At 39.0% G+C, this 27,955-nt stretch overlaps 1 protein-coding gene across 1 annotated transcript in view; it reads right to left on the bottom strand.

Annotated features, from left to right (window-relative positions):
• The window catches only part of CDC14A (cell division cycle 14A), a 164,008-nt gene that overhangs the window by 104,992 nt on the left and 31,061 nt on the right, over window positions 1-27,955 (bottom strand). The window contains exon 4 of the mRNA XM_065881245.1: window positions 27,782-27,874. Coding sequence (XP_065737317.1) covers window positions 27,782-27,874 — 93 coding nt within the window. The remainder of the gene's footprint in view (window positions 1-27,781; window positions 27,875-27,955) is intronic.

The raw sequence follows: 27,955 nt of genomic DNA, 5'->3' as shown, positions 1-27,955 counted from the left end.
AAAGTACTCTAGATGGGATCAATAGCAGAATAACTGAGGCAGAAGAACGGATAAGTGACCTGGAAGATAAAATAGTGGAAATAACTACTGCAGAGCAGAATAAAGAAAAAAGAATGAAAAGAACTGAGGACAGTCTCAGAGACCTCTGGGACAACATTAAACGCACCAACGTTCGAATTATAGGGGTTCCAGAAGAAGAAGAGAAAAAGAAAGGGAACGAGAAAATATTTGAAGAGACTATAGTTGAAAACTTCCCTAATATGGGAAAGGAAATAGTTAATCAAGTCCAGGAAGCACAGAGAGTCCCATACAGGATAAATCCAAGGAGAAATACGCCAAGACACATATTAATCAAACTGTCAAAAATTAAATACAAAGAAAGCATATTAAAAGCAGCAAGGGAAAAACAACAAATAACACACAAGGGAATCCCCATAAGGTTAACAGCTGATCTCTCAGCAGAAACCCTACAAGGCAGAAGGGAGTGGCAGGACATATTTAAAGTGATGAAGGAGAAAAACCTGCAACCAAGACTACCCAGCAAGGATCTCATTCAGATTTGATGGAGAAATTAAAACCTTTACAGACAAGCAAAAGCTGAGAGAGTTCAGCACCAGCAAACCAGCTTTACAACAAATGCTAAAGGAACTTCTCTAGACAAGAAACACAAGAGAAGGAAAAGACCTATAATAACGAACCCAAAACAATTTAGAAAATGGGAATAGGAACATACATATCGATAATTACCTTAAATGTAAATGGACTAAATGCTCCCACCAAAACACACAGATTGGCTGAATGGATACAAAAACAAGACCCTTATATATGCTGTTTACAAGAGACCCACTTCAGACCTAGAGACACATACAGACTGAAAGTAAGGGGATGGAAAAAGATATTCCATGCAAATGGAAACCAAAAGAAAGCTGGAGTAGCAATTCTCATAACAGACAAAATAGACTTTAAAATAAGGACTATTAGAAGAGACAAAGAAGGACACTACATAATGATCAAGGGATCGATCCAAGAAGGAGATATAACAATTGTAAATATTTATGCACCCAACATAGGAGCACCTCAATACATAAGGCAAATACTAACAGCCATAAAAGGGGAGATCGACAGTAACACATTCACAGTAGGGGACTTTAACACCCCACTTTCACCCACGGACAGATCATCCAAAATGAAAATAAATAAGGAAACACAAGCTTTAAATGATACATTAAACAAGATGGACTTAATTGATATTTATAGGACACTCCATCCAAAAACAACAGAATATACATTTTTCTCAAGTGCTCATGGAACATTCTCCAGGATAGATCATATCTTGGGTCACAAATCAAGCCTTGGTAAATTTAAGAAAATTGAAATTGTACCAAGTATCTTTTCCGACCACAACACCATGAGACTAGATATCAATTACAGGAAAAGATCTGTAAAAAATACAAACACATGGAGGCTAAACAATACACTACTTAATAATGAAGTGATCACTGAAGAAATCAAAGAGGAAATTTAAAAATACCTAGAAACAAATGACAATGGAGACACAACAAACCAAAACCTATGGGATGCAGCAAAAGCAGTTCTAAGGGGGAAGTTTATAGCAATACAAGCCCACCTTAAAAAGCAGGAAACATCTCGAATAAACAACCTAACCTTGCACCTAAAGCAATTAGAGAAAGAAGAACAAAAAAACCCCAAAGCTAGCAGAAGGAAAGAAATCATAAAAATCAGATCAGAAATAAATGAAAAAGAAATGTAGGAAACAATAGCAAAGATCAATAAAACTAAAAGCTGGTTCTTTGAGAAGATAAACAAAATAGATAAACCACTAGCCATACTCATCAAGAAAAAAAGGGAGAAGACTCAAATCAATAGAATTAGAAATGAAAAAGGAGAAGGAACAACAGACACTGCAGAAATACAAAAGATCATGAGAGATTACTGCAAGCAACTCTATGCCAATAAAATGGACAATCTGGAAGAAATGGACAAATTCTTAGAAATGCACAACGTGCCAAGACTGAATCAGGAAGAAATAGAAAATATGAACAGACCAATCACAAGCACTGAAATTGAAACTGTGATTAAAAATCTTCCAACAAACAAAAGCTCAGGACCAGATGGCTTCACAGTCGAATTCTATCAAACATTTAGAGAAGAGCTAACACCTATCCTTCTGAAACTCTTCCAAAATATAGCAGAGGGAGGAACACCCCCAAATTCCTTCTACGAGGCCACCATCACCTTGATACCAAAACCAGACAAGGATGTCACAAAGAAAGAAAACTACAGGCCAATATCACTGATGAACATAGATGCGAAAATCCTCAACAAAATACTAGCAAACAGTATCCAACAGCACATTAAAAGGATCATACACCATGATCAAGTGGGGTTTATTCCAGGAATGCAAGGATTATTCAATACACGCAAATCTATCAATGTGATAAACCATATTAACAAATTGAAGGAAAAAACCATATGATCATCTCAATAGATGCAGAGAAAGCTTCTGACAAAATTCAACACCCATTTATGATAAAAACCCTGCAGAAAGTAGGCATAGAGGGAACTTTCGTCAACAATAATAAAGGCCATATATGACAAACCCACAGTGATTGGTCTGCATTTCATCATCCTCAATGGTGAAAAACTGAAAGCATTTCCACTAAGATCAGGAACAAGACAAAGTTGCCCACTCTCACCCCTCTTATTCAACATAGTTTTGGAAGTTTTAGCCACAGCAATCAGAGAAGAAAAGGAAATAAAAGGAATCCAAATCGGAAAAGAAGAAGTAAAGCTGTCACTGTTTGCAGATGACATGATACTATACATAGAGAATCCTAAAGATGCTACCAGAAAACTACTAGAGCTAATCAATGAATTTGGTAAAGTAGCAGGATACAAAATTAATGCACAGAAATCTCTGGCATTCCTATATACTAATGATGAAAAATCTGAAAGTGAAATCAAGAAAACACTCCCATTTACCATCACAACAAAAAGAATAAAATATCTAGGAATAAACCTACCTAAGGAGACAAAAGACCTGTATGCAGAAAATTATAAGACACTGATGAAAGAAATTAAAGATGATACAAATAGATGGAGAGATATACCATGTTCTTGGATTGGAAGAATCAACATTGTGAAAATGACTCTACTACCCAAAGCAATCTATAGATTCAATGCAATCCCTATCAAACTACCACTGGCATTTTTCACAGAACTAGAACAAAAAATTTCACAATTTGTATGGAAACACAAAAGACCCCGAATAGCCAAAGCAATCTTGAGAACGAAAAAAGGAGCTGGAGGAATCAGGCTCCCTGGCTTCAGACTATACTACAAACCTACAGTAATCAAGACAGTATGGTACTGGCACAAAAACAGAAAGATAGATCAATGCAACAGGATAGAAAGCCCAGAGATAAAGCCACGCACTTATGGACACCTTCTCTTTGATAAAGGTGGCAGGAATGTACAGTGGAGAAAGGACAGCCTCTTCAATAAGTGGTGCTGGGAAAACTGGACAGATACATGTAAAAGTATGAGATTAGATCACTCCCTAACACCATACACAAAAATAAGCTCAAAATGGATTAAAGACCTAAATGTAAGGCCAGAAACAATCAAACTCCTAGAGGAAAACATAGGCAGAACACTCTATGACATAAATCACAGCAAGATCCTTTCTGACCCACCTCCTAGAGTAATGGAAATAAAAACAAAAATAAACAAATGGGACCTAATGAAACTTCAAAGCTTTCGCACAGCAAAGGAAACCATAAACAAGACCAAAAGACAACCCTCAGGATGGGAGAAAATATTTGCAAATGAAGCAACTGACAAAGGATTAATCTCCAAAATTTACAAGCAGCTCATGCAGCTCAATAACAAAAAAACAAACAACCCAATCCAAAAATGGGCAGAAGACCTAAATAGACATCTCTCCAAAGAAGATATACAGACTGCCAACAAACACATGAAAGAATGCTCAACATCATTAATCATTAGAGAAATGCAAATCAAAACTACAGTGAGATATCATCTCACACCAGTCAGAATGCCCATCATCAAAAAATCTAGAAACAATAAATGCTGGAGAGGGTGTGGAGAAAAGGGAACACTCTTGCACTGCTGGTGGGAATATGAATTGGTTCAGCCACTATGGAGAACAGTATGGAGGTTCCTTAAAAAACTACGAATAGAACTACCATATGATCCAGCAATCCCACTACTGGGCATATACCCTGAGAAAACCAAAATTCAAAAACAGTCATGTACCAAAATGTTCATTGCAGCTCTATTTACAATAGCCTGGAGATGGAAACAACGTAAGTGCCCATCATCGGATCAATGGATAAAGAAGATGTGGCACATATATACAATGGAATATTACTCAGCCATAAAAAGAAACGAAATTGAGCTATTTGTAATGAGGTGGATAGACCTAGAGTCTGTCATACAGAGTGAAGTAAGTCAGAAAGAAAAAGACAAATACCGTATGCTAACACATATATATGAAATTTAAGGGGAAAAAAATGTCATGAAGAACCTAGGGGTAAGACAGGAATAAAGACATAGACCTACTGGAGAACGGACTTGAGGATATGGGGAGGGGGAAGGGTGAGCTGTGACAGGGCGAGAGAGAGTCATGGACATATACACACTAACAAACGCCAGGTAGATAGCTAGTGGGAAGCAGCCGCATGGCACAGGGATATCGGCTCGGTGCTTTGTGACCGCCTGGAGGGGTGGGATAGGGAAGGTGGGAGGGAGGGAGACGCAAGAGGGAAGAGATATGGGAACATATGTATATGTATAACTGATTCTGTTTGTTATAAAGCAGAAACTAACACACCATTGTAAAGCAATTATACCCCAATAAAGATGTTAAAAATAAAATTAAATCCTCTTAGAATTAATCTGCAAATACTTCTAACTCATTTCTTTAAACTAAATCCTATGGTCATTAAATTCTTAAAGCCTGTCAAAAAATAATATATGTGAATTTCAGAAGCAGTTTGAAATTTACAACTGTATTTCTCTACTCAGATAATTTAATCCCTCTGATACACAAGGGATGATTCTTTAAACAACACATGGTTTAATATAGAAGTCTAAACCAGACTCTGAGTCATGAATTTGCTAATGGTCTTTCCCTGGGGACATTTGCCTCAGATCTTACTATGTTTTTAGCTTTGTTTTTAGGTGTTATTATTTCCCACAAAAAGCCTGATGGCAAAGCCAACACACACCCGTAATATATTTAAAAATGAAGCCTGAGCCCCTGTGTCAATTATATTTATATTTTGTGATCTGGAAAGTAAAAATACTCTTGAAGATTCTATTTGGCCATCTGAGAGAGTATTCTTCAATTTTGGCTTTTGATTCCCTGTTATTTAATATTTTACTTGTTTATGAAAGAGGTAACAAAGGCTGAGAACAGCCTTTACCAGTCAGGTACTTCCATAGGAACACTGACATGATAGCTATGAAAGCAGCATTACCAACCACTTCTGAGTCAATTAAATTTCTTCAAAATAGAAGTTTCCAGAAAACAGATGTTATAACTTGAAAATAGTCTAGAAGCACTAAAATTTGCTGAATATAGAAGAATCTATACCAAAGATATACCAAAAAAGGAGAGACTTTCTTTAAAGGTTCCAGAAAACTAGGCTTAGCATACACAGAGTACTAAATGTAGACATTACAAAGATGTCCCTAAGACATGTGCTTTGGGTTCTAGCCCACTAATCAGCAGTCATATTTGGACCCCTTTCTCCAGCCCCCATATAACTTAAAATTATCACACTTGCGAGACAGCAATTGAGGATAGGGATGCGCAGAGGTTTAAAGAAAAGAAAATGTTCTTTCCCTGGTGAAGCTAACCAATCTAGAACACTCGCTCGGTTTGAAACCACTTCTCCCTAATTGGCTTCTCCCATCATCCCCCTTTCCTATCAGGTCCCTCCCCATCACCCAGACAAAATCTCACAAGTTGTCTTTAACTCTGGTCTCTCTGCTTCACTCTATCTACCCTCATCAAATCAATATACAGACTGATTCTTTCTCCACAGTCTCTTTCAATTATGGCATGGAACCAGATTTGGGGGTCTGAAACACACCATTTAGAGAAAGAAGCAAAGGATACAAATAGCTTTTCAAATTTTACAAAACCACCACTAGGATTCTGAGCATGTGAGGGGCCCTGAATATTTAAGTTTCATTAGTTCTCCAGCAGATATGCACTTGACCTTTTTTTTCATGACTATCATCATCACCTTTTTTCAAGCCCTACCATCACATGCTAAGACTTACACTATTTCTCTCAGCCTCCATTTCCTGCCTACTGCAGGAATTCTAGAACAGGGCTCTGAGAGACTCAATCCTGCTCAAAAAGCCCGGCCAGATTGCCAACTCTTCACCAAGATAAGGTCCTAATCCACCTTTCCAGGTGAATTTGTCATTGTTTCTTGAAAGAACTTCATCCACTAGCCTGGACTCCTCACCGTTCCCTAATCATAGGTGATACTTTCTAGCACCTGAGGTTTCTTGGAATCCTCTCCACACCCTCTCTGCCTATTAAAATTTTTCCTATTTCATTTGAGACCTAACTCAAATACCACCTCCACGATGTCTTTCTCCTTTAGTTCAGAAACCCTTCCCCTTACCTTTAGGCTTGACCATAAGAGTGATAGTGACCATGATAATGATGATAATAATAATAATAATAAAAGATATATAGTATATACTATGTGCCAGGCACTATTCTAAGCACTTTACATAATTTGGCTCATTAATCCTCACAATCACAATTTCCATTTTACATGTGAAATGCAGAGAACCCGTTGCCTCAAGGCCACAAAGCTAGGGTGCAGTGGAGTCAGGCAGTCTAGCTCCCACAGGCCCTCCAGTCCACTTCCTGATGCGCCCCTCACAACTCTGTTGCAATTATTTTCCTTTATGCTAAAGTAGGAAGCTCCTTAAGTGCAGTAACCAAGTGCTCCATACTTCTATAAGCCTTACAAGGCCTCGTTTGAAGATGCTCAGTAAATATGTATATGTTTAGTGAATGACTACATTAACCTGGTAAGATACAACGAGTGCACCTGCCCTAGAGGGTTAATTCAGCTCATTTAATAATTAGTGAATGAGATTTTTTAAATGTGTCCTACAACTTTAGTGGTAATGCCCAGAGGACCTAGTGGAATTAACTTTCTGATCCCAGTTATATGAAAACATCAAACTATGTACTTAGAGACAATACTTCAATGGTGTGCTAAAAGAGAAAGTAAGAAAGAAACTGATTTCAAACATAGGGGCACAAGATCAAATGATCTGTATAAGCTTACAGAAAGTATTTCAAGAGCCAAGGCAGGCTACCCGACCCAGACATTCACTCTCCCACTTCCCGTGTCTGTTCTGAAGCAACACTCGGCCACTCCCAAAACGTGATAAAAGGCAGGAAGCAAGAAGTGGAACAGAACACAGTCACCAAAGACCAGCATGTATTTACTTCATGCTTATAATCTGCATAGGAACCTGCACACATACAGGGACACAAGGAAAAGTCTGCAACATCATTATGGTACTTAAAGCTATTGAGAGCAAGGGCTCTAAAGGGGGCTGGGGAATGGTCCACAAAGGGACCAGACTCCACCTGAGTCTTCCTTGCATCACGGTAGCATTTGGATGGCCTCCTGGCACCACAGCTCTAAGCCACTTTGGCAGGGCAGCCTTCTTTGGCAACTTGATGAGATCAGGCCCCCGCCTTATGTTCTCAAAGCTCCCTGCCCTTCTCCTTCCAACTCTTACCCTTGTTTGTCATCACACATTTCTGTGGTTATTTTAGTCTATCTCCCTGGCTAGGCTTGTATCTCTGAGAGCAGGATTTCTATCTCTTCTGTATCTACAAGACTCACCACTGTGCCTGGCACACAGCACACACTCAAAAAATGTTTAACGGCTGCAGGATAAAACAGTGGAGAGAAAGAGAGTGTTTTATGTGAGAACAAGCATGACAGGGTCACAGAATACTGATCACCTCTCCAGAGAGCAGGTGACAGTGTGGAGTGGTTAGGCACCCCAAGTCCACAGCCAAACTGCCATGCTCTTCACTTATGAGCTGTATTACTGTGCTTCCGTATTCTTACCTATGAAGTGGGGATAATACTGTAATTGCCTCATTAGGCTGCTTGTTGGGAAGATTAAGTGAATTAATAATGTATGTAAAGTGCTCAGAATTGTACCTGACACATGGCTCTTCTATAGCAAGGGACCACAGGAAAAAGATAAACTTTGATCCCAAAATATTTTTTTCTTCTCCTTTTCACCACCTGTATCCATGTGAATCAGGATCCACAACTGCTATTACTTCTGACACCTTAGCCCTAAAGCCTGCCTATACATATAAACATCAAAACATGCGGATGTAAACATCCCTCATGATTGCTATATACCAAAGGTGCAACATACAGACCATCATTTAGTTCAACCCTCTCATTTTAGCATACAGATATCGATCCTACTCTCAGTTTTGCCTGTTCAAAGGGTCTCCTGAGTCTCCTGGTGCCTTAGTATCAACAACCACAAAATAAATGCACTGGTTCCTGTTTTATCAACCCATTGTCAAAATATCAGAAGCTCGCTGATGTGGCCCACATCTCTCTCTAACAAAGTAACCAGAAGAGAGTGGATGTTGTACTCATTTTTCCTCATGTGAACTTCTCACGAGCTGAAGCATAAGATTACCAGGTTGGGTTTGTTTTTAGGAGAGGAGAGCAATTACCAGTTATCTACAAAACATAAACCACAGAAGTCCATGGAATGAACATCTATAAAAACACATGATGAGGTGAGAAACTGCAAAGGGCTGAAACAAAACTTTTAAAGTCCCTTCCTTGCCTCCCAAGACTTGGTTCTCAGACTTCTTAAGTGTCAGGGCACTTAATTTATAAACTGCTTTCTCCTGAAGACAGCATTAAGTCTTAACTGTCATACACAAGCACAAATAAAATGCTTAATTTTTTATTTTTAGCAACATTTTTCTTCTTTATCATTTCCTCCCATTATAACCAGAGACTGAGAAAACAATATCTGCATTCAACTTTACAATAAAATTTTAAAATAGGAAAAAGGCAAACATTTCCCAAACGCACAGCTGATTCTACTTTTGTTCTAACTGCTTACAGAAATAAAAATATTCAGTGTTAAACAATCACAAATTAGATAGGTAAGACTAATTACAAACCAGAAATGCAACTGTAGAGTTAAAACAACTTGCATTATTCAGTCTATTTTAAGTTTATTCTACTGGTCTAATTAAAACAGAACAAGAATGAATGCATCTTGAGTCTTTGAACACGTTGTTAAAGAAAGTCATTCTTCCTGTTCTTCAAGTTTTGAGTCTATTAAACCACAGATTACAAGGCCTGCAGAGTGTTAGACAATGCATCTGCTTGAAAATATGGAGGCAACACTAATTATAGAAGAAAGGCAGAACCTCATGTTAGGTCTCTACCTCCATCACTTACTTCTGCCCAAAAAATACTTAAAAATCATCTGGCATCCTCTTCAGAACAAGGTCTAGAAATGACTGTGCTTTTTGGTAAGGTGATGGCTGCTCTGTAATACTCTCATGTGTTGTTGCTTCACATTTGAATTTGAATTTGGGATTTGATATTCAGTGAGTAGGGAGCAGACTTTATTTATGTGAGAATTAGTTTAAAATAGAAATCCTCTCTCCATCACTCTCATGGGTGTAATTAGAGTGAAACCACTGGGAGCTCTTTGATGGGTAATTTAGGAAAATTGCAGACAACATCAGCCACGTGTATCTTTCGATCTAATTTGACGGGAAACAGAACTGTCAGAATCAGCCTGAAAAGACGTCCTTCCAGAACTGACAGCTATAGCCACGACAAATATACATCTCTTGCTAGTAGTGTCTCAGTACTACAGCCTTCTCCTGCCTGAGGAGAGATCATGTCCCAAAACAGATACTGCTGAGCTGGTTGTATCTCATTGAACTACTCCAGCCCCTTGTTAAGCAAACCAAGGAAACACTAAGCCAATATTCTCAGCACACAGAAGTCTAAAGGGACACCTTTAAAGGGGAAAAGGAGAAAATATTTGGTCCCAAGAAAACCTGAGTCCCTAGTCTCACATAAGCTGAGTACAGGGCTGTTATGTTATAACACACAGATAAATACACACAGATAAAAGATACACCTTGTATATCATCTATCATTCATCATCAGAAGGCAGTCTCTGCATAAAGCACAAAAATAGACTCACTCCAGAATACCACTTGAATAATACATACTCTCAAACGAAATGGTTTCATATTAAAAACTCCTCATACTGACATTCACTGTTTAATTCTGGGTATAATATGAGCTTTATTTCATAAAACCTTTCAAATTAAAAAAGAAAAGTAAAAAAAAAAAAAGTGAGAAGAGTAGTTCCTTAAACCAAGAACTGAATTCGATCAAACTTAGAAGGCAAGAACCATAACTTCATTTATTATGAAAATGCAGATGGTAGATCCACTGTAATAGACCAAGAATCAGTGTTTAAATCCTCTTAATACCTATGACCAATTATAGAAAGCCCTTAACTTGCAAATGAATTCTATTCCAAAAGCTTATTTGAATTCTATTCCAAAAGCTAATATTTAGATTTCTGGAAACAGTTTCCCAAAGATAAAATCTTATGGTTGTTAGTCTTGTAGCCTAGTCCAAAAATGATGATATATTCCATATTATCATTGAAATCAGATATCTGAAATAAAATGTAGTAGAAAACATATTTCAAAAACTAAAACAAAATAATTAAATTAAATAAGTATGTTTGCTTTTTAAATTATTTTCTCTCAATGCTAGTACTTGAGGAAAGGCTAGGTTAGAAAAACATGAGATCAATGAACATGTTTACAATGACTCTAAAGTGAACCTTGAATTATTTCAAATGTCTGACTGGTACTTTATTACATCTAATTCCACTTCAAAATGCATAGCTTTCCTCAATATTTGGCATTATGATTAGGACTAATTTCAAATCTGAGGCAATGGGAGGCAGGGAAAATATGAGAGGAAAAAGATTTTCTCAATGTAAATAGAGCAAAATAATTGGAAGAAAAACGAATGAGAAAGGTCAAAAACTTTCTGGACACACACAAGAGGAATATGGCCAAACTTGCCAGGTATGGAACCCAACCCAGGCTCCATAAGACAAAAGTGTGGCTCGCTTCCTATGACTTAAGGCAACTTACAGCTGCCTAAGATTTCCTAGGAAGGAAGGAGGTAGACCAGACAATCCATTGTATTCATGTTCGTAACTAGAGCATGCACCTGAGGGACCAAAAACAAAAGAGCTTTTTCCTTTTTGAATATAGTCAGCTTATGCTTTTTCAATTTGAAAACTTCTAAGACAGAAGCCACACAGCATGTGAACTAAATCTCAGATCTAGAATCTCATAGTAACTTGTAAGCTACTGTTCTTTGAATTGACTCAAGAATAGAAAGCCAACAATGAACACAAATGAGGAACTGGTTGTTCTCTTCCAGTATTTACAAAGAGTTGTTGCTTAGAGAAAGCAGAGAAGCAAGAGCTTTGCCCACCAGGCAGGTGTTTGCAGAAAGGATTCAGTGGCAATTTTACTGTGCATGATCCCAAACTGTTCAAATAGATGCCACATGACAAATGTATCCTACAAGAACATAATATGGTTTATCATTCTTAAATGTATATACCTTTTTTAAGAAGTAACTACGTTCCTTAAGTACTTTAGTTTACTAATTTCCCAACAGTAGAACTGAAACAAGTAAAGGAAACTTCAACTTAATAAAAATAATTTAAATCCAATCCACAGATCTATCTATTGCATACATACCCAATATGTAATATATAGAAGTCCATCCACCTTCCCTGCAGCTACTGGAAATTTCCCTCTCATTCCAGCTCACTACTGCAGGTAGACAGACCTCACTACTGCCAGAAAACACCCCCTTCACTCCTGGCCAGCAATTTCTCACCACCATCTTTTCATCAGCATCAGGACTTGCATTGCAAAAAAAAAAAAAGACTTGCATTGCAGATTTACTCATAGTAAGGAAAATTAGGAAGAGGGAGAAGAAAGGAAAAGGAGATGAGCAGAGAATTCTCCAAAGTTCTACACACAGGTAATTAATTTCTTCATACAGCAGTTACTGGTACCAGGCACCATGGATAATATGCAAGAACAGGCAAATATATTCCTGACCTCAGGGAGCATCCTTTGTATGTTACTTCAGATCTTCCAAGCCAGGGGATCACAACTTCAAATATTCCTCAGAAAAACCTTTAAAGCTGTTTAAGATATAGATATCTTAGCTTCTCCCACCTGAGATTCTGATTTGCCAGATATGACAGGTCAGGCCCACAGGTATTTCTGAGACATAATTATAGTTGACGACCAATATTAGAAATGTTATTCTTACAGAAGTCGGAAGGCTCGGTACCTGAATTACATCACAGCACTACAGATATTATTCCCTTAGCTTTAAGTGATAGCTAATATAAGAAAGGAGGTCTCCATTCTAATGAAATTCCAGCGGCACAATAGGCTTTGCCAATGCCCGTGACAACCATGTGACAAATGCACCTCTTCTTTCACTGTCTGCTTGTAGACACTGAGCTATATTTTAGGGATATAAAAATGAAGATGACAGGGAAGGCAGACACATAAACACTCAGACCATCGTGGCACAGTAGCATAAGAGAAATTTGAAACCCAGAGATAACTGGTATCATGGAGAGCTTTGAGTAGGTTTCTAAAAGATGAGTTTTAAAAGTCCTTTTAAGTGCAAATCAGATCATTTCAACTCTCTAACAGCTTCCCAAGTCATGGAGAATAAAATCCAAACTCTTCCCCTCACACACAAACACGGGCGGAGACCTCACACTTCATCGCTGCGTCAGCCTTTTCACCCGCTGTGCTCCAGCCACATCGGCTTTCTCTTGGCTCCTCAGTCATACACAAGTTCATGCCCACCTTAAAGCCTTTGTACTTGCTATTACCTCTGCCTAGAACGTTCTTCCTCTTTATCAGCTTAACTCTTATCACCTCAAAGACAAAGTTCAGCTTCTCTGAACTTCCAATCTGAACTAGCCAAACACTAGCACACCACCACAAAGCCATTATCACTGACCTTTTATTTCTTTGTCTCCCCCAGCAGAATATAAGCTCTATGAAGACAGGGATTTTTACCTCTCTCGTTCATTGCTATATCCTTAGAGCCTAGAAGAGTATCTGGCACAGCTGCTCAATAATTATTTGCTCAATGACAGAATGAACAAATGAACCAGATAGAAGGGGAGAGGGAAAGGCTATTTCCCATTAAAATGAATAAAGAGTTTTTATTAAACAGTGAAGGCTACAGGAGCCCTCTACTTCCCTCTTTTGACTAAACTACAAGGAAATTCATTCTAAAGTTTTGAGCTTAAGCAAGTCAGAGCCAGTTTCTGTTACACGTAACAAAAAAACTCCAATTATTACAATATTGCTATTCTATATACCAGCCAATTAAGACAGAAGGAGGGGCGAAAGGAAGGGAACAGAGCAATGGGAGAGATGTGATCAGAAACAGAGGAAGGAGAAAGAGATGGAAATAGTAGGGGAAAAAAAAGATGAAGTGGAGAGCTACACAGAGGTAACAAGGAATGTGAACGAGTAACGGGCATAAAGGAAAGCCAAGAGTGAAGTGTGAGAAAAGAGGTAACTGGTTACTTCACACATGGTGTTAACTTGGCTATGGGTGTCTACCTGAACAGGGGGTGCTGTTAACGAAGAGGGGAAGAAATGGAATGCCAATGATATAGGGGGTTCTTGTCCCTCCCTGTTCTGCCTCTTGTGACAGTTACTTAATTTCTCGAGGTCTCCTAGTACAATGAGGCAGAGGAGGAGGGAAGGGTATGGGAGGGCAGGCAGGGTGAGGGGAGAGCCTATCTAAGGTCCGTCTATTTCTGTAACTTAGGGGAGAATCACTGTATATAGCTCGACTGGAGCAGTTCTTCAGAGGAGGAATTACTCTCTGGATTGCTAGAGTAGACAACTCCCACCACCATCTCACCCTGTAGTCGTTGTGTTTAACTCAAGGTCTAGGTCAACTACTGTTCCTTTAAAAAAAAAAAAAAGTAAGATAAAGTTTATCAAGGAAATCCACTTGCCCACATTCTGGGTAAATCCCCCAATTTTTAACTGTAATAGAATGATCTTAATCAACAACTAAAATCTAACTTCCTCTTCCATGAATTCAGAAGTAAAATACTGTCATTAGCCAGTACACATATATAAAATTTAATATCTAATATATTTTTTAAACTTTGTGTTAATAATGTCATAGCCCAATGTCAGGGTATTCTAAAAGTTGTTGTTTTTTAATTCAAATATCTGACTTGGAGACAAGTAAACAAAATGATTTTAGAAACTGTTTTAAAATACTAAGCACATTTTGTCACTATTTCCATTATTTCACAGATGTGTTTCCAGAAAGACAATAAAACTTAAAATTTGGCTCCTGGCAAAATATGCAGCTTGCTGCCAAAACTACAACTCCCTTACAGACACTGAGAATTTTCTCCAAACTTCACACATTTCTGAAGGGAACATAATACCACCTTCAAACTAATGGGATTTAAGGCTTTCCCAACTCCAAGACAGACAATACCCTGCAACGCTATTAAGAGAGTTACAGCATAACCCTAAATTCTTTGTACGGGATGGGTCCATTCCCATAAGTTTTCATAAGCAGTGGATTTCAAATTGAAAGCACTGCAGCTGAGACCTGGGTTACAGAAGTCAACTGCAGGACCTGGGGGTAGGAGTGGTGTGATGAAGACCTCGAGCTTGGAGTTTGCATTATTTCTCACACACTGTTAACACAAGATCAGTCACCTTGGGAATCTGAACTCCCTCCACGGCCGTCTCCTATCTTGTTCATTCCTTATTCCTTAAAACAACACAGACAGGCATTATGTTAGGTACCGAGGATATAAATGTGAGTAACTCCTCTACTCAAGGAGCTCATTCTAGTAGGAGAGAGATGGCAAAGCAAGTAATAGCAAAGAGCTCATTCTAGTGGATTATATCACACGTAATTAATTACAAAACAAGGTGAGAAAAGCTATAATTAAGCCAGGTTCTGGGTCAGATAATAAGAAATGACAAAATAAACAATTGGGAGGAGAGGAGAGAAGACTGGACCAATTACGGGAAAAACATCAGGAAGTTTCTCTGAGAAAGGAATTATGGGGTGTTTATTTTTAATCAATTTACAAATTTCCCAAAGTAGGCCCCACTAATTGACTCACACACCCACTCACGAAAGAACTTTAAAGTCTGATTCATCCTACAGTATGTATCTTCACACGGAAAGGCTTGTCTGTCTGCTCCTTAATTTGAAACTATGAACCACAAATGTTACTCCCCTATTAAATAATTCTCTGAGGTACTACAGCAACTCTAAATATCTCTTTCAGGTTGAACTTACACTTACCTAGCCCGACTATTTACTTTAACCGTGAATTTGCTGACCAACTACATCCCTTGCTTTAGGTTCTCATCATAAGAGCCTGGTTTTCCATAATGAAAATTCAGAAGCCCTCTAAGCATTTATTATGGAAGGTGAGAGGGGGTGGACACCAGGAAGCAAGGCTGAGGCAGAGGCACAGTGAAGGAGAGAACTAAGAAAGATGCAGGGGCAGAGTGGCGCTGACATGGGACCTAGTAGCCAGCATGGGCACGGTCTGAGTTTATTGCCGTGGTGACCATATTTGGGGCACTAAGAGTCTTAGGAATAACTCAACACACAGCAACCTCAATGGAGCTGCAGTTAGCTCCTGCTTTATTTAAAATTTCAGAAAGTACATATGGAGAGGGCTTTTCAGTTATTAGTTCACTGTCCATAATGGGGAAACGGCCACTATTTTATTCACTATGTCAAATAGAAAAGAAAGACTTGAAATAAAATTTACATAGATTAAAAGTATGCACTCAAAAACCCTTACAAACCTAAGGTTTAAGATTAGATGTCGTGAGGTCAATAGGGCATTACATATCATGAGCACAAATTCAGAAACTAAACTGGACAGGCACTCACATAACAGACCCAGAGGCAGGCTCAGCGCTGGCTCCTCAGGGCCCCCAGTGCTGACCCAAGCACAGACGTTTCTCATTCAAGGTTGTCCCCAAATGAATAAATGCACATTTGGGCTGCCAGGAAGAAGGGGATGTGTAGGAGAGGAGTTTGAGGGAAACACAGTGATTTAAATGGAACTGCGATGTGCAAAGATAAATTGTATTATTCGAGGGCTTAAAACAAACTCAGCTTTTTCTAATAATCAAGTATAAATGAATGAAAATCATGTGGGAGCCAGCTGTACATCTTGATATTTAGAGAGAGGCACCTCTGAGGCGTTCAGGACACTTTAAAATTTACTTAAACTGTTTGCATTAATTGTAGACTAATCCAGATGGGCCAAACAATCACCTGCATGTTCAGTGTCAAAATCGATGCCCTAAAAAACATGCAAATACATTTCAGATCTAAGCACAGCAAGCAGATTCTCCAATGGCTGTGAGCAGCAAAATCAATTTCATGGATAAAGACTTTTCTTTAATAAAACAGGACAGAATATAAAATGTCAGTATACCTCACCCATTGTAAGATAAAAATTGTTTCATGAACCTTTTGTTTCAATTATTCATGTGAATGGTATGTGCATGTCTGTGTGTGTGTGTGTGTGTGTGTGTGTGTATGTATGAGTATGTGAACTAAGCTGCAATGTAAAATATGTTTCTTACTGTGGATTATAGTGAAAAAACTTGGAAAACCCAGTCCTAAGATAAACTACTTCATGTCACTCCTTAGTTCTCCTGTTTTTCTATCTCCTGTTTTCTATCATTCCTGACACTTAGAACCACTTTAGGACATTCATAGACATCACTGAGGCGAATGTGAGGAAAACTGCCATTTCGCCTGGTTGCTACACAAACTTATTGGAGTGTTAGCTCCATCAGCCAGAATTAAAGCTTAGATGCTGCCCGGAAGAGAAACTGCATGACCAGTGTATTAGAAACATTGCTTTCCAGCTGGAACATCCTACCCTTTCACACTACATGCTGTTTTGAATCTTCTGCAGAATATTGTGGTTTAGACACAGTATTATTACAAGACTAGCACTGCTCAGCTATGTGCTGTGGGTGGATATACCTCCAACTGAGAACTTGGCGGAGGGTTCTAGTCTCTCTCTTTCACTAACTGGATTTGATCCTGGGCAAGACACTTGACCTCTCTGGTCTCAAATTCTCCATCTGAGAAAGCAGGACTGGAGCAGGATTTTTTTTTCCTAGTCAGTTTCTTACAGAGATACTTCAGTGGTTCTGCAAAAGTGAGTCTTTTGGGTTTTTTTTGGCACCAAGTCACATGATGATAATGAATAATGTCTTCAGGGCTTTCAGTGTCTTTTTTCTAATTTTTTTCCATAAAAAATGAATACAGTTGGGCTTCCCTGGTGGCGCAGTGGTTGAGAGTCCGCCTGCAGATGCAGGGGACACAGGTTCATGCCCCGGTCCAGGAAGATACCACATGCTGCGGAGCAGCTGGGCCCGTGAGCCATGGCCGCTGAGCCTGCGCGTCCGGAGCCTGTGCTCCGCAGCGGGAGAGGCCACAACAGTGAGAGGCCCGGGTACCGCAAAAAAAAAAAAAAAAAAACAACAACAAAAAAAATGAATACAGTTAAATTTTTTTAATGCAACTGATTGAAAATTTTTCCAGTATTCTTTTTTTTTTTGAGCATTTGAATTAGTTCTTATTGAAAAGTATATGGAGAGTATATATATATATATATATTTTTTTTTTTTGCAGTACACGGTCCTCTCACTGTTGTGGCCTCTCCCGTTGCGGAGCACAGGCTCCGGATGCGCAGGCTCAGCGGCCATGGCTCACGGGCCCAGCCACTCCGCGGCATGTGGGATCCTCCCGGACCGGGGCACGAACCCGTGTCCCCTGCAACGGCAGGCAGACTCTCAACCACTGCGCCACCAGGGAAGCCCCGTGATTGACATTTTTAAACAACAACTTATATGCATAAATAAGGATTTTCCCCTACTGAGAAAAACAGAAAGAATGCTGGGGCTAAAATGAAGACTATCATCCATAATACTGATTTCAAATGTTTATATATATTAACAAAGTCCATTTCAGTTCTAAAATTTTAGAGAGCTATTTAAAACACCTTATTTTACTCCGTAAATTTAAAAAAGTAATACCTCAAAACACTGTGATTCTTGTTATTTCTATAATTAGTACTGACTTCCTAATTTATTTTTAAGCACTCCAGCTTTTTAATTACCCCATATCAAACTTTCAAGAATCGTGGAAGATAACTTATTTATCAATGTGTTTATCAATGTTACTAATGTTTATTTATCAATTAAACATTCGGTCATTCATGCAAGTATTCACTGAGCACTTAGGATGCGTCAGACACTGTTCTAGATGCTGCGGCTGCTGTGGGGAACAAAACGAAATTTCCCATTCCAAGCATTAAGTAAGTACATCCCTGGCTTCCCTGGGGGTGCAGTGGTTGGGAGTCCGCCTGCCAGTGAGGGGGACACAGGTTCGAGCCCTGGTCCGGGAAGATCCCGCGTGCCACAGAGCAACTAAGCCCGTGCGCCACAACTACTGAGCCTGCACTCTGGAGCCCCGTGCTCCACAATGGGAGAGCCCACCGCAACAAGAAGCCTGCGCGCCGCAACAAGGAGTAGACCCCACTCACCGCAACTGGAGAAAGCCCGTGTGCAGCAAGACCCAATGCAGCCAAAAATAAAATAAATTTTTAAAAAAAAGTACATCCCCTGAATTCAGTATGGAAATGAAACAAACGGACATAAGCTTTTCACATAGAAAGTATATGCCTTTTCAAGGCTACTAATGAGATTCAAAACTGTGTGAGCAGACACAGTATCACCCTTGAAATATACTGTCCTAAATACAGTGTGCGTGTGTGTCTGTGTGTGTGTCTGTGTGTGTGTGTTTACAGCACAGAGGAAACTTGTTAGCAGGAAGAAGGGGGAAAAAAAAGACTGAAAAGACAGTTAAACTTGAGAAACAAACCTTCCACAAGTGAAAAGCAAACAGCTAATTTCTCTAGCCCACAGCTAAATGAAACATGTAAGGAGAGTTGAAAAAGATAATATCGCTTTTTCCATATGCAGAAGATTAACAGAATTTCCAAATTCAAAGAGTTTGAAATTGAAAATGCTATATGATTTTAGGGAGACTGACCTGCTTAAAGACACCAAAAATGCAAGGATAAAAGCCTCTCTGGCCCACTTGCAGGCACTAGCATTCTTGCCTATCAAGCTATAAAAGGAAGGAACTGCAAACAGGAAATTGCCCTGCCCCAGCCATAAGCCACTCCTCCCTTCCTCTCCACAATTTCTATAAGCAGAAGCAAACGCTACCTGGTAGGTTTACCAAGAAGCCACAGAGGTTGACAGAACACCGGTAGCTGACATCCACTTTATTACTATTTTAATAAATATTTAAGGTAAACACCTTTATTATTTTGAACCAACTATTTTCTTGATAATTTTACCTACATTTTAAATAACATTTGTTTAACCTATAGTTTTTTTAATGATAATTTAAAGCAGTTCTGAAATTGCAATTTATGGATGAACTGTGAGTCAGAAATAAGACAAAAACAAATTCAGAGTCAGTTGGCCTCGTTTACCATTTTCCAATGATTTAAACACACACACACACACACACACACACACACACACACACACACACGTTAACCACTTTTAAATAATACTGTCCCAAATATAATTTTTTGTAAAATTCAGTAAGCCACTCAGTGTTAAATAAGTCCATTATCAGCAGTTTCAATTAACCATCTTTGTATTCAACCACACAGAAGTACTTATTAATACAGCATTTTGATAAGTAACAGAACTTAAGGTATACGGACTTCCTAATTTCTTACAGAAACTTGGACTGGTGGATGTGATTTCTAGGGGTCTACATCTATTTAGACAAATTAGACACAGGGAAATGACTTCTTTTTTTAAAGGAAAGAGACTGATAGTAACTTTTCAACTTTTAATGGTCCAAATACAGTAATAAACAAATTTAAAAAACACAAGCTATTCAAAAAGTTAATAAACCCACAAATAAAACTACAGCAATAATCAACCTAGGTACTAATCATTAAAAATGATTAGTAAAACAATGAAATATTTTCACCAATTAAATTTTTATGTTTTTTTATTTTACTGAAGTATAGTTGATTTACAACGTGTTAATTTCTGCTGTACAGCAAAGTGATTCAGTTATACATATATATTCTTTTTCATATTCTTTTCCATTATGGTTTATCACAGAATATTGAATAGAGTTCCCTGTGCTATACAGTAGGACCGTGTTGTTTATCCGTCCTATATATACTAGTTTGCATCTGCATTCCCCAAACTCCCAATCCTTCCCTCCCCCAGCCCTACCAAGTAAATTTTTAAATCTTTAGTGTTTATCCCCATTATGCAAAGGTATATAACACTGAAGAGTCCACATGATACCAAATTTAGTGGAAATTGGCTTAAATATGGTAATATACTCCAAGAGCCTAAAGTTATGCTGATTTTTTTTAATCTATTAATCACACTTCTGGCAATCTAAAGACAAAAATCCACAGAAAGAAGCATTCACAGTGCAGAAAGTTGTTTGTCACATCATAAATTTTGAAAAGAATCTAAAATGTTAAACAATGGTATGTACTCTAAAGGGAATATTATTTGGTCACGTAGGTAACAAAAAGGCAAAACATATGTAGGCCAAGGGAAAAAAGGTTCACAAAACTACACTGCAATTATACCTAAGTAAATAGTTCAAACTTAGAGAGATATAATTACAAGAGAAACTTTCTACTTTTCTTCCATAATGTGGTTATGCCAATTTGTTAGGTTAAATTCATTAAATTATCCTCTTTTCAAACTAGATGTTTAAAATAATTTAATCATTTCCCAACCCCTCCTATCCTCCCCAAAAAGCATCCTCCCCTCCATGCCATGCTCCCCATCTGATATTCCCTTCCCAACTTGGCCTACTGGGGTTGGTCATCCTTGATCCCTCTCAGATCTCTCCAGGTTTGACCCTGGTCCCCCAACACCAACACCAGAAGGCAGGGAGCTATTCACCTTAGTATCCTCAACTCCTAGAACAATACCTCATGTATGACAAGGCCTGGAAGAACACTTGTTGAATGAATTTTTATCCAAATTTGGCACTTATTACTACACACTTCTCCCAAATTACTTGTTGCTCATCTGTTCCCCTATTCTAAAGCTAGGCATTCATTCTTTCTTCGTTTTTTATTTCTTTCTTTTTAAAAAAATTTTTATTTTATTTCCCAGAGCCCACCACAATGCTGAGTCGAGCTCATGTGAGCTAAATAAATACTCACTGAACTAACGAATACCTGAATACACATCTCAAAAATGAGAAATTCATTTGCTTTAGACAGGTTCTTCCTTTAGAATGCAGATAACGTCCTAGGAGGGGGGAAAAAACTCATACACACACCTTCACAGCTTCCAGTGAATGATTCTAAGCAATCATCACATTAACAACCTTCTGAGTGTTACTGAGTCAAGGAAGGATCTAAGTGTGAAAAGGGATGGAAAGGAGGGAAGACAAGCAGAGAAAAAGAGGCGAGCAGCCTTTGGCTCTTCAGGCGAAGTAAGACAATGGCTCAGAAAATGATTTGGAAGGCCACATAACTTTCCTGCCTAGAGCACCAGCCACTCCTAAGTGCTTAAAATGCCAGGCACTGCCCTGACACCTTCATAAGCATGACCTCCTTCAGTCCTCACTGCAACTATGTTAGGCGGGGTGTTATTATCTCTGTTTTAAAGATGGAAAAAACAGGAGTTTGGATGAGTTAAATAACTTGGTCAAGACACACAAAAAACAAGTGAATTCAAGGCCAAGCCTGTGGCTCTGCTGAAGTCTTTGCTCTCAACCACTACACCAGATGGAGAACGGCTTCTCTGCAATTAGTAGTAGACTTAGAGGTATAATATAACTGCTAAGGCCTTAAGTATAGTCTACAAAACAAATAGCAGACATAGATATGGTTAAAAAGTCTACAAACCTTAGCCTTGTCATCCCTGATTCAGACATGACATCTGGTTCAGGCCAGTCCCAGTTAATCCATAATTAGACCCCTTATTTAGCAATATGAGGCCTTAACAAGTGCGTTTAGGAACATACAATGTGGTAACCAGAATCCTCCACATAGCTGAAAAAATTCTTAATTCTTTAACTCTGAATTATTTTCCAATCCTTCAATCATCATGGCCTGCTCCAAATTCTCCTTGATCTCTTTACCATAGTTCTGTGAACCGAAAACAATACAGAAACAAGTGAGGATTTGGTCTCTAAGCATGTGGCAAGAGCCTAATTAATTCATGCTTTTAATTTTTTAAAAGCCATCTTCTTCAAATTCATATGGGAGTATTTTGGATGCTATGATAATCTAAGCATCCTAACTCTAAAACAGAAACTGCACTGAGTATTGTCCTGGAAGGGAAACACCTGTCCAACAAAGTTGGTCTGTTCTTAAAATCTGAGCCCTCCATCTCAAGGAGCACAACGTCACAGCTTAGGGATAAAGAGATGCTTCATGAGTGGGGACTGCCCTGAAATGGGTGCCTGTCATCTGCTGAGCGTCACTGTGATCTCCAGTGGCCACATTATTCCAGCAACTCTGGCTTTCAGATCACCCACAGAGAAGGGTTTGTGGATTTCCTACTGAACATGATGTTCTGTATTTTATCTCCTTTTTGATACTCATGACACCTCTAGGAGATAAAACATAAAAAGGCTCTCCCTCACTTACAGATAAGGAAATAGAAACACAAAAGCTTCTGTGACATACTTAAAGTCATGATCTAACAGAAAAACCACAGGCAAAGCCCTGACTCTGTAGGTACATAATGTCTGCACAAGATGTCACACTCAAAAGCAAGGGATGATAGTTGTACAACAATATGAATGTACCTAATACTACTGAACTATACCCTTAAAAATGCTTAAGATTCATCAAAGAAAAAAAGATTTTTGGTAACTATGTATAGTGACAGATGTTAACTGGATTTGTTGCAGTGGTCATTTTGCAATTATTTGCAGATATTGAATCATTTTGTTGTACCTCTGAAACTAATATGTTATGTCAGTTATACCTCAATAAAAAATAATAAAAAACAAAGAAAAAATTATTAATATAGTAAATTTTACATAGTATTTTACCATAATAAAAATAATTGAAAACAAAGTTTATCAAAAAAGAAAAAAAAAAAGAAGCAAGATAGTGATGTGACTTTGTATACAGGTACTGTCCTTGGTCTATAACCTTTGCTTTGATTCTGCATCTTTAAAGATCATGGTTGAGGGACTTCCCTGGTGGTACAGTGGTTAAGAATCCGCCTGCCAATGCAGGGGACACGGGTTCGAGCACTGGTCCGGGAAGATCCCACATGCCGCGGAGCAACTAAGCCCCTGTACCACAACTACTGAGCCTGCACTCTACAGCCCGCAAGCCACAACTACGGAGCCCAAGTGCCACAACTACTGAAGCCCGCACGCCTAGAGTCCGTGCTCCACAACAAAGAGAAGCCACTGCAATGAGAAACCCACACATCACAACGAAGAGTAGCCTCCACTCACCACAACTAGAGAAAGCCCTTGTGCAGCAAGGAAGACCCAACGCAGCCAAAAATTTTCTTTTAATAACTAAATTAAAAAGAAAAACAATGGTTGGCTCAATCATTACTGCAAATATTTCCAGTAATGAGGAAGACATGACTTTAAACTTTATGTCCAATTTGATCCAATTTGATCATTTTCAGTTTCTCTCTGAAGTTACCCAAAGAAAGTCACCTTCCTTCTTTCTTTCATATTTTACCATTCCATTATTCATTCATTCAGTAGATATTTATGGAGCATCTACCATAGGCCAGGCACAGTTCTAAACTGATGCTCAGTGTTCAAGTACCGAAATAGTTCCATTCCAGTTGGTAAATCCTCCAGTCCCCTCCAGGCTGGCCACCTCGTCTCCTCCCTGAGGCCCTGCCCCCAACCCTGGACTTTCCCATGATTCAGCACAGCAGAAAGGCCCCACTGTGGCCAGTTTCCAGTTCAACTGGTGAATGCCTGGGCCTAACCCCTGATTAAATAGTTTATCACCTCCTAGACACAGCAATGAACAAAACTGACAAGGTCCCTACCCTCTAGTCTAGGAAAGAAATAATAAACAAGTAAATACACAAATGAACCAGATAATTTCAAGTAGTAGAGTACTACAAAATAATGACTAAAACAGCAAAGGGCTAGAGGGTGACTGGAGGTGGAGGAAACAGGGTAAAACTCAAGAGAAAGTCTCTCTGAGGAGGTGACATCAGATCAGAAGGAAGAAGCAATGCAAGGGTCTGAGGTAAAAACCTGAGGTGAGAGAGAGAACAGAAATATCAAGGCCTTCCGGCAGGAGCACACTTGCGATTCCACGGCTAGAAGGCCAGTGTGATGGGAGCATCTTGAGTAAGGTGATCACAGAGGGAGAAAGGGCCAGATCAGGGAGGACCTTCATGGCATTGGTAAGGAGGCTGAATTTCATGCCAAGAAGAGCGAGCAATCATTAGACAGACTTGAAAGAGGGCAATGATCTAATTTATAGTTTTAAAACATCACTCTGACAATTGTGTAGCAACTGGATTAAAGGGAAGCAAGGGTGTGAAAAGGAGACAATGTATGAAGCTGTGGTGGGCATCCAGGTGAACGGTGACAGTGGCTTGGACTAGGTGATAGCAACAGAGAGGGAAAGAAGTATTCTGACTCAATATGTGTTTTAGAGTTAAAAATTACTGATGAGTATAATGTGGGAAGAGGAAACAACAGGAATCAAAATGACTACTATCCTTTGATTCAGTAAGTTGCTGATGGTAGCTCGTTTACTAAAAAGGCAATGAGTAGGGGAATAAATAGGTTTGTGGAGAGAAGGAATAAAAACTTCTGTCACAGTAAATGTGACATATCATTTAGATATATTATGTGGTGCTATCAGACAGGCAGTTAGATATTTGACCTTGATAATAATCCTGTGAAGTAGACCAGAAAACCCTGGTATTAGCCAAATTTTACAAATGAGAAGAATAAGGCCCAGGGAAAAAGGCTTGTCTTAGTACAAATTAGTCGTCAGTGCCCCTTGATAGAGGGCTGATACCACATATTAAAAAGAGGAACACCTTCACAGCTGGGGATTCTGAAAAATACACATGTACATAGCTCACCCCGTTTGGCTACACGGCTACTCCAAAAGTAAAAGTCTTTTATGTCCAAGAAGATTCCCCCAGGAGATTATGACTTACCCAAATAGCAATATGTAATACATATGAATCTTAGCTGAAATGTATGTATAATGCCATTACTGTCTTCTTAAAATACTTGAGTCAACTATTAAATGCATACATATAATACAAAGTAAGGCACAAAATTTTCTTTAAGGAAAGTTTACAATTCCTGGTTCTCATATTTTTTAAGGGTTGTGTCAAAAAGCTCTCTGGGGAACACATTTCTAAAATTAGAAAAGAAAATCAACTGGGAAATGACTAGTAAAATAATCATTACACTGCCTCTCAGGACCGTAATCAGCATTTAAGACAAGCTCATGCTGCCCTCAGCATTTCCTTAGACTGCTTTTCTTTCATTTGGCTGCTTTAAAGTGGTGGAAACTTCTGCATTAGAAGATATATTTTATCCCCAAGCTCAACGCATCTATTAGAACTAAACTTCCATTCAAAATTCCAAAGGTGCCATGCTGAAATTAAGGAAGACACTAAAAACAGGAAGGACGGGCATTAAGAAAGAAAATAAAAGAAAGAAGGGGTGAAGGAGGGGAAGAGGGGGGAAGGAGCGAGTAGAAAATGACCTCTTCCTGATGGCAATCCCTGTGACAAAGGACTCACGAATAACATGCTCAAAAACATCACAAAACCCCTCAGGAAGACAGGCTTGTTTACGTGGCTTGAATCCAGAGGTTATTACAGACTCTCCATAATTTAAACACGGTGTCAATTATCAGTTTCAAATAAATAGTAATTATCAAAGTGAAAAATAAGCATGCCTGTTTAATTCAGCTTAAACCAGCACTTCACTGAACCTTCATGCCAACAGCCAGCTTTTCATGCATGCTCTTAAAATAAAAGCAAGAGCCTGGCTGGCGCTACAAATAATCCTAGTATCCTCAGAATTGGAAGGAAACTTAGAGGTCATTATATCCAACCCTCTCATTTTACAGATAAGGAAACTAAGTAAAGCTAAGAAAGATAAAGTGGCTTACCCCTCATCCTAGAGCCACTTTAGGATGAAACACTGTGCTTCTGATTCCTAGTCATGATTCCAAATACTATAGCATGCTGTCTATGGAGCAGGAAAGAAAAGTACCACAAGGGATGGCCCAAGGCTTTACTGTAGCCACATCCTGATGAGAAAAGGTGGACAGAGCTGGGCATCTCAGTTCTGGAAAAAAGGCCCCGGGCTGCGGTCTGGCTGTCAGCCTGCCACTATCCGCAGCCTACACCCTGCAACAGCTGACAGTCTTTTCAACAGCACAGCTGGGCTTTTTCCCCCAAAGCTTTTGGGTTGATGTGGCAGAGTTTGATGTCTAGTAGCTGGTGCCTCCTTCCATCAAGGTCTTCAGAAGGAAGCCGCTGAAAGGTCAGGCAGCAGTGAGCTTCCAGGCTTTAGAGAAACACCGACCTTCCTGAAGGATGAGAGGGAAAAGGACACCTCTCTCCCCTGCCTGCCCAATCCCAGTATATATAGAAAATTCTAGAAGTATTCACAACAAAATTGTGTAGCACATGGGCTTCCCTGGTGTCACAGTGGTTGAGAGTCCGCCTGCCGATGCAGGGGACAAGGGTTTGTGCCCCGGTCCGGGAGGATCCCGCATGCCGCGGAGCGGCTGGGCCCGTGGGCCATGGCCCGTGAGCCTGTGCACCCGGAGCCTGTGCTCCGCAACGGGAGAGGCCACAACAGTGAGAGGCCTGCGTACCACAGAAGAAAAAAAAAAGTTAAAAAAAAAAAAAATTGTGTAGCACATTCATGGGGAACTCACATTTACATTTTAGTGCCTACAGAGAACAAAATTTCTAATCAAAATTATTTTTGAAAAGTCATGTCTAGTCATTAGGGAAGTTGCAATATAAGCAGGATTTATATTCAGTTTGCTTACTGCAAACACTTGTATAGATAAATAAATGGACTGATAATAATAACAATAATGATCCTCCCCCATGCAATCAAGGATTTCCTCTTATCCCCAAAAAAAGGAAACCATTAAGTCTTTAATAATCTTCCACTATATATTTTTTCCTGTGAATATCCTTTCTGGGTATTCTTTTTATTAAAAACACCTATACAACTGTGGAATACAAGCTACACATTGCAGTCCCAAGATTCTCTCATTAGCTAATGGAAAATAAGATACAAGAGTAAACAGATGATCAATACTGGTCCACACTTTCCATTCCAGATCAATTCCTAAGCTGCTAATAATCTTCACCATCTCCCAATTCCACTGAAAAAGTGGCCTGGATTTTATCTGGCAGTGTTAGCATTCCATTGGCCTGATTATAGAAAATAATCATGAAAAAAGTACTTACGGCATAAGCACCTATCAAAAATGCTGCGTTTGCTCTTTTCCGTTGGTCAAAACAGGTGTAGTGCACAATTTTCTTTCGTGATAAACTGTATGACTAGAAAGAGGGAATAAAAAGAGTTCGTGTAACCACGGAGACAATTCACAATCAGTGAAATTTAACAACTTTCAACTTCAA

This window comes from Phocoena phocoena, chromosome 1 (assembly GCF_963924675.1).
Source record: "Phocoena phocoena chromosome 1, mPhoPho1.1, whole genome shotgun sequence".
Classification (NCBI taxonomy): domain Eukaryota; kingdom Metazoa; phylum Chordata; class Mammalia; order Artiodactyla; family Phocoenidae; genus Phocoena; species Phocoena phocoena.
The sequence above is the reverse complement of the archived record's forward strand: the minus strand, read 5'-3'. Positions and strand labels throughout refer to the sequence as shown.